At 55.3% G+C, this 11,486-nt stretch overlaps 2 protein-coding genes across 5 annotated transcripts in view; one reads left to right on the top strand and one right to left on the bottom strand.

Moving 5' to 3' along the window:
• Window positions 1–8,470, top strand: part of Zyx (zyxin) — a 9,909-nt gene extending 1,439 nt beyond the window's left edge. For 2 of the 3 annotated variants that reach the window (XM_015493739.2, XM_048786788.1), the window contains exons 2-10: window positions 92–311; window positions 763–962; window positions 1,105–1,197; window positions 1,292–1,828; window positions 5,834–5,969; window positions 6,099–6,268; window positions 6,373–6,551; window positions 7,440–7,560; window positions 7,961–8,470. In XM_015493739.2, the coding sequence (XP_015349225.1) occupies window positions 104–311; window positions 763–962; window positions 1,105–1,197; window positions 1,292–1,828; window positions 5,834–5,969; window positions 6,099–6,268; window positions 6,373–6,551; window positions 7,440–7,560; window positions 7,961–8,065 (1,749 nt within the window). In that variant the 5' untranslated portion in view covers window positions 92–103 and the 3' untranslated portion in view covers window positions 8,066–8,470. Of the gene's footprint in view, window positions 1–91; window positions 312–762; window positions 963–1,104; window positions 1,198–1,291; window positions 1,829–5,833; window positions 5,970–6,098; window positions 6,269–6,372; window positions 6,552–7,439; window positions 7,561–7,960 lie in introns of those variants that run through there. The other variant, XM_015493740.2, reaches the window with a different exon arrangement.
• Window positions 8,471–8,578: 108 nt separating this feature from the next.
• Window positions 8,579–11,486, bottom strand: part of Epha1 (EPH receptor A1) — a 15,242-nt gene continuing 12,334 nt past the window's right edge. For both annotated transcript variants that reach the window (XM_048786787.1, XM_015493738.2), the window contains exons 15-18: window positions 11,231–11,380; window positions 10,768–10,961; window positions 9,014–9,169; window positions 8,579–8,923 (exon numbers count right to left, since the gene is read on the bottom strand). In XM_048786787.1, coding sequence (XP_048642744.1) covers window positions 8,845–8,923; window positions 9,014–9,169; window positions 10,768–10,961; window positions 11,231–11,380 — 579 coding nt within the window. In that variant the 3' untranslated portion in view covers window positions 8,579–8,844. The remainder of the gene's footprint in view (window positions 8,924–9,013; window positions 9,170–10,767; window positions 10,962–11,230; window positions 11,381–11,486) is intronic.

The following is an 11,486-nucleotide window of genomic DNA, read 5'->3' as shown; positions in this document are numbered from 1 at the left end:
GCAAGGAGGGCGGGGGTCGCGGAGAGAACTGAGACTGCCTGAGGTCCTCGGCCCGGCGCCGCTTGGTAACCTGGCCACCACCCCCCCGCAGCCCGGCCCGGCCATGGCGGCCCCCCGCCCGCCTCCTGCGATCTCTGTCTCGGTCTCGGCCCCGGCTTTTTACGCCCCGCAGAAGAAGTTTGGCCCCGTGGTGGCCCCAAAGCCCAAAGTGAATCCTTTCCGGCCCGGGGACAGCGAACCTCCCGCTGCGGCCGGGGCCCAGCGTGCACAAATGGGCCGAGTGGGTGAGATCCCCCCGCCGCCCCCAGAAGGTATGCAGCTGGGTTTGGGGCTGGACCTCTGCGGGCACTGGGTGTGGGGCGGATTTTGGGAATTTGGGGTATTTGGGAAGGTGGTTGCAGAGGGGGCTGGGCCCAGCCACCCCGTTCCGAGCAGATGTTCTTACCTCATCATGGAGCTCATGGCTGGGCGCCAGGGCTCCTGGGACCGTTCCAAGTCCCCCGCCTGGGGGTGGGAGGCGGGAATGTGGGCCACGAATTTTACCCTGTAGGTCCATTCTCCGAAGTGTAACGGGAGCTGCACCACTTCTCTACCGAGTTCTCAGTCTTTCCTGACCCAGGAGCACCAGGGCTGCGCCCCTTCTTTCCTTACCAATATGCTCCAGGACCCCCAGGAGAGTTCTTGGGTTAGGATTAGAGCTGTAGACGGAGGGAAATAGAGGAAAAGAGGGCCCCCACCGATGGCCCTCTCCTTCCTTCCCAGACTTTCCTTTACCCCCTCCTCCTGTCCTTGGGGATGGCGACGATGCAGAGGGTGCTCTGGGAGGTGCCTTCCCACCTCCGCCTCCCCCCATCGAAGAACCCTTCCCCCCTGCGCCTCTGGAGGAGGACATCTTCCCTTCACCACCTCCTCCTCTGGAGATGGAGGGAGCGCCTGAGGCCCCCACCCCACTCCCGCCGCAGGTATGGAGACCTGGGAGGGCAACTACACTGGGGCACCCCTAAGGAAAGGGAAGAAGGGTGTTTCCTCTTACCTCCTCTGCACCTATTGGGGTGGGGTGGGCATGGAGAACTGGAGTGGGTGCTCTGACCCTTGACCCTCTAGCCCAGGGAGAAGGTGAGCAGTATTGACCTGGAGATTGACTCTTTGTCCTCGTTGCTGGATGATATGACCAAGAATGATCCCTTCAAAGCCCGGGTAAGGGATGGGACTTTGCTGGTTTGGGAGGAGAGGCATGGAGGGAGGTAGCCACTTCTGACTGCACTTCTCTCCTCTCTGCCTCCCCTTGCAGGTGTCATCTGGATATGTACCCCCTCCAGTTGCCACTCCATTCATTCCCAAGTCCAGTGCTAAGCCTGCAACTGGGGGCACAGCACCCCTGCCTCCTTGGAAGGCCCCTTCTAGCACCCAGCCTCTGCCCCAGGCTCAGCCTCAGAGCCAGCCGCAGTTCCATGTCCAGCCTCAGGCCCAACCCCAGGCCCAGACCAAGCCTCAGGTCCAACTCCATGTCCAGCCCCAGGCCCATCCTGTGGCTTTGACAAACACCCAGCTGCGAGGTCCCCCAGCCCCAGCTCCAGCTCCAGCCCCTAAGTTTTCTCCAGTGGCTCCCAAGTTTACTCCTGTGGCTTCTAAGTTCAGCCCTGGAGCTCCAGGTGGACCCGTGTCACAGCCCAATCAAAAATCGGGGCCTTCGGAGACTGGTCCTTCCACTGGCACAGGCTCCCCTCAACCCCCCAACTTCACCTATGCTCAGCAGAGGGAGAAGCCCCGAGTGCAGGAGAAGCAGCACCCAGTGCCCCCACCGGCCCAAAACCAAAACCGGAACCAGGTGAGGGACTAGGAGGCTGAGAACGGGGGGATAGGGACAGGGCTCAGTCAGGAGCCAGAGAATAAGGGTGAGGGTCCTGGGGAGGGAGGGCCTGGAAGGGTAGGATAGTAGTTTTAACTGGGGGTGGGGGCTGGACTGATAAAATGATGGGAAGGGAAAGCTCTTCTACAGTAGGGGCCTGCATGGGTGGGGCCTGACCCCATGGGCAGAGCAACCAGGGCTCTCTCTGAATTAGGAGGATTGGTCAACCTTGCCTTGTGCCTCTGCCCCAGAATGTTAAAGGGAAGGGTGAGCTCAGCAGGCCAGCCTTGGTTTTTCCCATTCTTGGATCTTGAGTTAATCTACGGGCTACTTTGAACACTGTCACCGCCCGAGGGCCCATCTGGAGATAAGAGTGAAGCACCAGTAAACACCAGCATCCACTGAGTGCCAGGCACTGTGCTCTGTGCTCTGTAGGCTGGGACACCTGGGACATGGGAGGGAAGAGATCTCTCAAAGAGGTTTAGCCTTTGGAAGTTGAGGGACCTGGGATAGAATTCCTGGCTTGGCTTCGCACAAGCTGTTAGACTCTGTCAAGTTAGGTGAACTTTGAGCCTCATTTTCTCCATCTTTACATTCATATACTGCATGTGAAGAGTAGTGAGCTAATGCTTAGGAAGTGCTGGGATCTCTGTGTAGCATGTACATGCCCAAAGTAGGGACAAAACAGTTCTTGCTCCCTAGTTCAGGAGAAGAGATCTTCGGAATTGAAGGGACCCTAATGGTGGTCTATTCCAACCATAGTGTCTAACTGATGCTGTGAACGTGTATATTCACCCATAGAATAGGAGGAAAGGCCAAGTGCCAGTGAGTTCCTGTAAGTGAAAATTCTGTGACTTTCACAACTTACAGCCAGAAGCCATTGAGGGGTCTGGTAAGTTAGGGAAGGCTTTGTGGGCATGCTGTGCCCTGAAAGATGGGCAGGTCTGAAGAATCCAGAGAGGAGAGGGAACGGCATGTACGTGGGAATGGCATGGACAAAACTCAAGGGTGCAAATACACAAGGGGTATTTGGAGAACAGAAAGCAGAAAGTTCCTGTGGGAAAATTAAGAGCTATACTTAGGTAGGTGGGGGCGAGAGAGAGTAGGAAATGAAATCGTACACCAGGGAGCTGGTGCATATTGGAGAGTCATTAATGATATTCAGTAGTGTGTGGCTGGGTCAGGAGGGCTGGTGATTGCAGTGCTTTTGGAAGCTCTCTGGAAAGTTTTTCCAGCAGAGATGTGTGTTAGAGAAGGGAGATCGGTGACGTGTGTGAGTTCACTCCTGGGCCACAGTAACATTAGTTGCAATGAAAAATAAGACCCAGGGATGAGAGCTATCACAAAGGAAGAGCCTACAGGAGGAGGCAACTGATAAGTAGCTGGAAGAAGAGAGGAGGGAGAGAAGTAGAAATGCCAGGGGGATTCTGGGCCTGGGTGTGTTGGAGAGTGATGTTATTGCTGACAAAATAGAGAAGTTCTGAAGGGGAAATGATTTGGATGGGAAGAGGAGGGGTCTGACTGTCAGAGTGTTGAGCAACAGGTTCTAGGAACCCTTGCTTTAGGCTGGAACTGTTATCCAGCTAGAAATGTGGGACCAGAATTTAGGAATAGGCCCCTGACCAGAGGTGTGTACGTGGTAGTGTGCATCGACACTGAAGCAGTAGAGACTGTGGCTTCCAAAGATGGTGTAGGGGGAGCTGGGGTCATGCCATGTTGGCCAAGTGGGAGTGTGGGGGAGGAGAAGGGCGAATCAGGAGAATGAATGAGGCCACTGGAGCAGTAAGGCCAGAGATATGACTGTTAGGACATTGTAGATGGCCTTGGAGCAGCTCATTTGTACCCTGTAAATGGGGGCAGAATGAAAGGAGTTAAGTGAGTGGGTGGTAGGAACATGGAGTTGGTAGTGTAGCCTCAAAGTTTGTTAGGGACTCTGGGAAGGACTGAGTGTGGGTATTTTTCAGGTTAGAGGAGGAGGATCAAGGGTGTGTCTGTAAAACAGGAGGCCAGAGCCAGTGAGGGAAGGGTCAGTGATGCTGAGAACTGGGGCCATCTCACCCCGAGGCATTCCCAGAGATCAAGGACAGGGCCACAGGCGTAGTGCTTCCTGTGCTTCAGAAGGACACTGAGGGAGCTTGTGCTGGCTGGCTGCCATCAGTTGTGTTGGGGTGAGGTCATCTGTGAGAGTGAGAGGATAAAGCATTTGGGGGCTCTAGGACATGGAAAAGTTTTGGAACAGCTGCTGTGGGGAAGGCAACTGGGAATCTGCTGGAGCTAAATACAGACAGCCGAGCTAGGGCTGGAGGGCGTGGAGGGCGCTGCAGTGTTTTGTGAGCTCACTCTGCAGTGTTTGGTGATCTCTCCACCTCCTTGCTGCAGCTTGGAGGTTGAAACAGGAAGCAGGCAGTGGTGCCACCCAGGGTTGGAGATCGGGCCAGATAGCTGAGGGTAGTAGAGGGCTGTAAGAGCGACAATAGGACCCCATTATAGCAACTCAAGGGATCAGCTTGGGGGCTTGACATTTCAGAAAGGCATTGGGGGGAGGTGGGATCAGGAGACTCAAGCCTTGTGCTGGGCTCCCTTTGCAAACTCAGACTGAGTAAAGGAGAGGCCCCAGGGACCTGGGAGGATCTTTGGGACAGAGACCCATAACCCTTAGGTCCAGTGCATCTCCAGTTGTACAGTGAATGATGGAAAGTAGTTCATAGCCATGGGAATTGAGATCAAGGTCTGTTGGCAGGCAGAGAGGAAGGCAGTGACTGCTCGAGTGTCCTAAAGGACATGGGTGCCAGAGGGCAGGGGTATGGATAGCTTGTTCATCCTTTCAAAGACCGGAATGGGCCTTTACAGTGATACTGGAGAACAAAGCTCCCCGAGTCATTTTCTCTGACCCCACAACCAGGCAGGAAAACCTAGTTGAAGCAAAAGGGGATGCTTTCATTGAGGGACTTATTGTTTGAGGGTAGGAGACTGCAGGAGTCTTAGGGGAACATGCCTAAGAGCTGGGGAAGTCCACACTCTTAATTCTGTGCTTCCCTGGGCAGAGCAGAGTTGAGCCAAGCCCTGGTGCTACTGTGGTGCAGCAGTAGGTGCAGAGCCAGGGCTGAGGGGAGAGTGGCCGTGGAAGGAAGTGGCAGGAGGCATGGCGGTTCCTGTGTTGAAGGAATGACAGCATCAGCAGGTGCAGCCCTGACCAGGGATCATGGTCCTGGGTGGACCTACCAACATTCCTGCGGGAGTGTCATATGAACATGCTGTTGCGGGTCTGACAGCCCTCCTGCAGTGTCCTGTCCTAAACTTCCCTCACCTCCACCCACAGTCTTCAGAACTCAGAATCCCTCTAAGCAGGAGGGGTGGGCTAGCTTAGGCACTGGTCTTTGGGCCTCCTCTGAGGCCTATTGGGCAGGGATTTGGGTCAAGTAGACCAGAAACCCCTCACTCAGGAGGGACTCCAGGGTCTCTGTAGGGCTGAGGGCTGGGGAGCTCTGCAGACAGCTCTGGGGTTTAACCTGTGCTTCCCGCCTGTGTTGCATCCTCACGCTAACAGGGGCTGCTCAGCAGCAGGCGGGACGGGTAGGTGTGTGTGCACGAGTGTGCACGCATTGCGTGCCCCTGCCCCGTGGGGCTGTGTCTGAGCATGCTCTGTGGAGTTGGTGCGTGGCTGGCGTATTCAGTGCTTCAGTGTGCGTGGCCTCCGTTGCTCAGTTGTTCTGGCCTGTCTGTGATGGCAGGGGTTGGGGGCGGGGGTTGGGTTTTGGGTGTGGTTGGGTTTTGGGTGAAGTGGGTGGACATGCGTGCTTAGGTCATCCCCTGCCCCTCTGTGATGTATGTGGTGCTGCTGGCCTGGGCAGGGGGGGAGAAGGAAGAGCTTTAAACTGAGCATCTAGGAAACAGGCAAGAGCTAGGTCCTGGTTGGAAGAAGGGGGTCAGCGGGCAGGTCTGGGCGGGTCCTTGGAGGGAGTGACCCTTGAGAATGTAAAGAAGGTGTTGGGGTTTCAGGTGCGCTCTCCTGGGGCTCCAGGACCCCTGACCCTGAAGGAGGTGGAGGAGCTGGAGCAGCTGACTCAGCAGCTGATGCAGGACATGGAGCAACCTCAGAGGCAGAGTGTGACAGTGAATGGTGAGTCCATCGCCTGCTGTGGTGACACTTCCCCTTCCATTGCTGTGTTGGCTGGGGCCTGAGCTGGCTGATCCCTTGCAAGCTTAAGTTCTTCCTCCTGTTCATGGTGTTCTTCTTTGGCCTTCCCAGAGTCCTGTGGCAAGTGTCAACAGCCACTGGACCGTTCGCAGCCCGCAGTCCGGGCACTGGGGCAGCTGTTTCACATCACCTGCTTTACATGCCACAAGTGTGAGCAGCAGCTCCAGGGACAGCAGTTCTACAGCCTGGAGGGGGTGCCATACTGCGAGGGCTGTTACACAGTGAGTCTGGGTTGGGGTTCTTGGGCTGGGAAAGGGGTGGATGAGCCTTGGAACCTGGCCCTTGGGTGCTTGTTCCCTGGCATCCTGCTCCTCTGACTCCTCAGGACACCCTGGAGAAGTGCAACACCTGTGGGCAGCCCATCACTGAACGAATGTTGAGGGCCACGGGCAAAGCCTACCATCCGCAGTGCTTCACCTGCGTGGTCTGCGCCTGTCCCCTGGAAGGCACCTCCTTCATTGTGGACCAGGCCAACCGGCCTCACTGCGTCCCTGACTACCACAAGTGAGGACCCACTTACATGCATTCTGGGCCCCACTCTGGGTTCCATCCATGCTTTGGTAGCCAGGTTAACACCTGGTCCCAGGCTAGCTCCAAATCTCTGGTTTTGCTTTCTGGCCCCACAGCCTGCCTGTTGATAGCAGGGAACAGCACATCTGGATTTAGCTGTGCAGTGGCCCTAGGCCTGTATAGCTAGTCCTGCTACTGGCTGCTCCTGCCCTAGCTCTCTCTCCAGAGCTTCTTTGGGTGTGTATTCAGTGTTCAGCAGTATGTACTGGCATGACTTCATTTCACACACAGGCCGAGTTCTGAAAGTTCCTTTGGTGATCAACTGTTGGGAGCACTGGTTTCTCCTTAGAAACACAGTGGCCACTTTCTTAGGCTGGCTGGCAAAATACCGTCACATAGTAAAGGGCCGGCTGGGAAAACGGCTGTCTGCCCCCACCTCAGGGATGCATTTTCAGGATTCCATGTGGGGTGACTGGGACTCCATGCCCCTTTGCACTGCCTGGGGTTCAGGGTAGACACACCCACACGTTGGGTTGGGGGTAAGCCAGGGTGGGAGCTGGAGGCTCACCTCCCACACGTTTCCCGCTGAGCTACAGTGTGGAAGGCGGAGATGAGGCTCTGGTGGGAAAGAACACCGAGTCAGGTGTGTGGGAGATGGGTGCCGCGAGGGTGAGTGGGGAGGCAGAAAGTTCCCCTTGATGAGGACTGGCTGTGGCGCTCAATCTTGGTCATTTTTCCTGAGCTCCCTCCCCTGGAGATGCAGGACAGAGAGGTCTGCCATGTGGCCCTCCAACCGCAGTCGCAATACCTTGTGCTTTCTCAGGGGGCATGAAAACGTAAGTGATCTGCACCCCACTGACCCTTGTTTTCTTCCCGCCTTAGGCAGTATGCCCCAAAGTGCTCCGTCTGCGCAGAGCCCATCATGCCTGAGCCTGGCCGTGATGAGACCGTGAGAGTGGTCGCTCTGGACAAGAACTTCCACATGAAGTGTTACAAGTGTGAGGTCAGCTGTTCCTCCTGTCCCCTCAGGAAGGTCACTTTGAGTCTTGGATAAACACAGAAGGGCTGCCCAGTGGGAGGGAAGTGTTCTATTGTGGCATAGATGGGGAGTTGAGTGAGGTTCTAAGAGACAGGAGGTTGGAATGGAATGCAGACAGGACAGGAGAGGCCCCAAGCCTGCACTGGGGTGGTGGGGAGAGGGGACCCTGGAAGCCGAGAGAGACCTAGAGGGTAAAGAGTGGGAACCTGTTGTGGTCAGGAAGACACACATGATCAGGACACCAGCTCTGGGCCATATGAAGCATTTGGCTTTCCTAATTAAAAAAATGAAGCTGAAGACAGGACAGTGAGGTGGAGCAAGGACCTTCTTGGTCAGTGCCCCTCTTACACTTTCTTCTTCCCAGGACTGTGGGAAGCCCCTGTCTGTTGAAGCGGATGACGACGGCTGCTTCCCTCTGGACGGCCATGTGCTTTGTCGGAAGTGCCACGCTGCTAAAGCCCAGACATAATGCGGACAGGCCTCCTTCCAGACTGCAGGTCCATACCCCGTCAATGGCCACCCACATTGAGACCAATCCCTACCTCCACTCGCCCTGAACCTCCCTCCATTCCAAACCCTTCCCTAGTATCCCAAGTGCCCTGACCCAGGGCCCTATTGGCCTAGGGTGCTGAGGCCCAGCCCTGGGCTGCAGTCCTTGCCTATGCTGCAGGGATGGCCCGCTGTCCTCCAGGGTCCCCACCCTAGGGGGCACCAGGCTTAGTGCTGCTGCTTTCACTGCTGCACCAATACCCTTGGCTGGTCTCAGCAGCCTCTGTGCTCTGCTTGCCTAGGCCCGACGAGCCTGGACACCTGCCTCGCACCGTGCTGCCAGGTTGAGGCTACAGCCACAAATTAAAGAACTTGTTTTCCAAAATTTTCAGTAATGGACTCTTTCATAGTGCCTACAACTGTCCAGGTTTGATGGGAGATGAAGATGAAAAGATTAGGAATAGGGATGAAAACCCAGTTCCTGTTTATTTACAAAAATATATATATGTGTGTGTATGTCTGTATACATATTAAACCCACCCCCAGCCCAGCTGTCATTTCACCTCTACACCCCCCGCCCCCACCTCCCTTTTGAAACAAGGAGGCTCCTGAGTCCAGAGACAGAGTCCTGGAAGAGAGGGCAGGAGCAGCACCAATAGCCTACGTATCGTAGGTTGAGGAAGGGCCCAGGCAGTGACCCTGGCGGCCTGTCCTGAGAACAGTGGTAGGAGAGGGCTGAGGTGTCCTCTTGGTGGCCACTCAGTCTTTAAATCCCTGAATACTGCAAAGAATGCGCTTCTGGTGCCCCGGCAGTGTGATTCCCATCTGCGTCAGGTCCCTGTGGAAGAGAAGCGAGGCATTGAGCCTGGTGGCCCAGCTCCCAGCTGCCGCCCTGTGCCCAGGCCACCCCTTGCCCCAGTGTCCGTACTCAGCCGTCAGCTCCAGCACACACTCCATAGTGTCCAGCCCAGCTGAGCGGAAGTGCAGAATGTAGCGCTTCATACGGATGGACTCCAGCCACTCGGCCACGCTTCGATAAGGGATCCCATCCGAGCCGCTCAGGCTGGGCAAGCGGAGTGTCACCCTGTGGAATATCAGACTGAGTCAGTTCCTGAGGGTTCAGGGGCTGGTTGGAATGGGCCTCGGCATCGCAGCCGGTGGGTGCAGAGATCATCTGGGCTGGGTGGATTAGTCGGCCATTGTCTGAACCCACATCCTGGGCTGTTTCCTGCTGTGGACAGCTGACTGATGGAGGAAAGTAGCTGCCCTGGGAGTCCCTGACAGAAGGGGACCCCAACCAGTCTGTTTGGGCACTTGCCTGGATGCTGGTTCAGGCATGAACCGAGAGGAAGTGGGGGGCAGGAGAGCAGGGGCCCTGTAGCGGGTGTGGTCCCACCTTTTTCCAGGGTGGCTGCTCGAGTCCTAGGAACAACCCACACTTTGCCACCTATTGTTGCGCTCTGACACCCACAATACAATGAGTGTTCCTGTACTAAAGCCAGCCTGAGCCAAAAACCATTAGCAAAGTAAATCTGCTGGGGAGAAACGTCCAACATTCCAGAAAGATTAGCACATGCAGTCTCTAGCGTATGAGGGAACTGTGCTCCAAAAGATAGTTTCAAAAGTTGGAACTTGGAACACTTTTTCGCCCAGAAACAAGGTTATATATGGTGGTTTGATGCAGAGGGCAGTATGCCAGGCTGGTCCACTGATAAAGCACTGGGAGTACAGCCTGGCCTGGCCCAGCTCCTCCCCTACCTTAACCCCTCCCACCACTTCTTTCTCCACATTCTAGCCATGTTCTTGGTAAAGTACATTTTTGACCCTCTCTCTCTCATGGATGGTTTTGAAAAACTAGTCTCAACAGTTCTCTGCACTGAGGAAGTCCAACCTTCCCAGAGGGTCGGTTCCTGGCACTGACCCCAGCTGCCTCCCCAGCTTCATGGTGGCTGTCCCTGAGCTGGATGCTGCTGTCATCCTGCAATAGCTGCAGTCTTCTGGTCTTCAGCTCCCTGGACCCTCAGATTGGCCCAGTGGTCACAAGGCCTCCCCGGACTCCAAGGCTGTGCCTGCCAGTCCCATCTCAACCTAGTTGTCCAAGCTCCCTCGGGGCACCAGACCATAAGCCCTGCTTTGTCTCCATTGTCCAGCAAGTGCTCCAAAATGGTGCTCCAAAATGGATCCATTTGGTGCTCCAAAATGGGTCAAATGTATGAACCTTTCCTCCACATGCAGGATATTTCTGTGAGGAAGGGGAGGTATCCAATTCTGAGACTGGGCCACAGAAGCTCCCCAGAGATGTGGCTGTGGCCATAATACAATATAGTCAGATCAGAGAGAGATGGTTGCAGGAAGGGTTCTAGGTGAAGGCAGGGAATTGGCGTCAGGCTGTGATTTTCTGTGGGCTTGGTAATTGTGAGCAGACCTCTTTAAGTTGTACCTTTCTAAATTTTCCATGTGCATTCCACTTCAGTGTGCTTGTTTCCTATCTTCAACCAAAATACCATGGAGGTTGGGATCTTATCTCATCAGGGTGGGCTCTCCTCAATGAATCCTGCCTCCCATGCTGGACTCTGTCCAGAGCTCCGCAGGGGCCAACACTTGGTGGATGTAGTGGAGTGCCCATTTCGGTCCTTCCAGATCTGCCCTTTGAGTTCACCTGTCCTTTCCCAGCATGGTTACCTGGGGTCAAAGTTGGCAATGGTCCTCAGGGAGTGAGGGTTGGCAAGCAGTTGTTCCAGATGTGCCCGCAGCTGGAGGAAGTGGGGCCGACGGGCACGATCATATGCCCAGCAGTTCTTCATGAGTTCATACAGAGGGGCAGGGCAGTCCACAGGAGGGGGCAGCCGGTACCCATCCTCAATGCTCTTCATTACCTGTAGCAGGAAACAGGGAGGACAGCCCTAGGGCAGGAAGCTGACCTGCAGGCCTAGGACCAAACTGTGTTCACACAAGATCACTGCAATATAGCCTCAAAGCAATCCTGGACCAGGTTGGGAATAGTAGAGAACATGTTGTGATGTAAAGGGACCAGAGAGAAACTGGGGTTAGGAAAATATTTGCAAGAAAGGACCATGGGAGGGATTTGAGAGGGGACAAGCGATGTGAAGCAGGGGTGACATGGGGAAGAATGTTCCAGACTCACCTCCTGATTGCTCATCTCCGCATAGGGCTTGTCACCAAAGCTCAGCACCTCCCACATCACAATCCCAAAACTCCACACGTCACTTGCCGTGGTGAAGATCCGATGGGCAATGGCTTCAGGGGCTGTCCAGCGGATGGGGATCTTTCCACCCTAGGAAGGCATGGGACAGAAAAGTGATGTGCTTTAGGGCATGAACAGGGGTGAAAAACAACAACAAGCGATAACAACACCACCACAAAAAAAAAAAAAAAAAAAA

The sequence above is a fragment of the Marmota marmota genome, unplaced genomic scaffold (genome assembly GCF_001458135.2).
Source record: "Marmota marmota marmota unplaced genomic scaffold, marMar, whole genome shotgun sequence".
NCBI classification, from domain to species: domain Eukaryota; kingdom Metazoa; phylum Chordata; class Mammalia; order Rodentia; family Sciuridae; genus Marmota; species Marmota marmota.
Note: the sequence above shows the minus strand (reverse complement) of the source record. Positions and strands in the feature narration are given on the sequence as shown.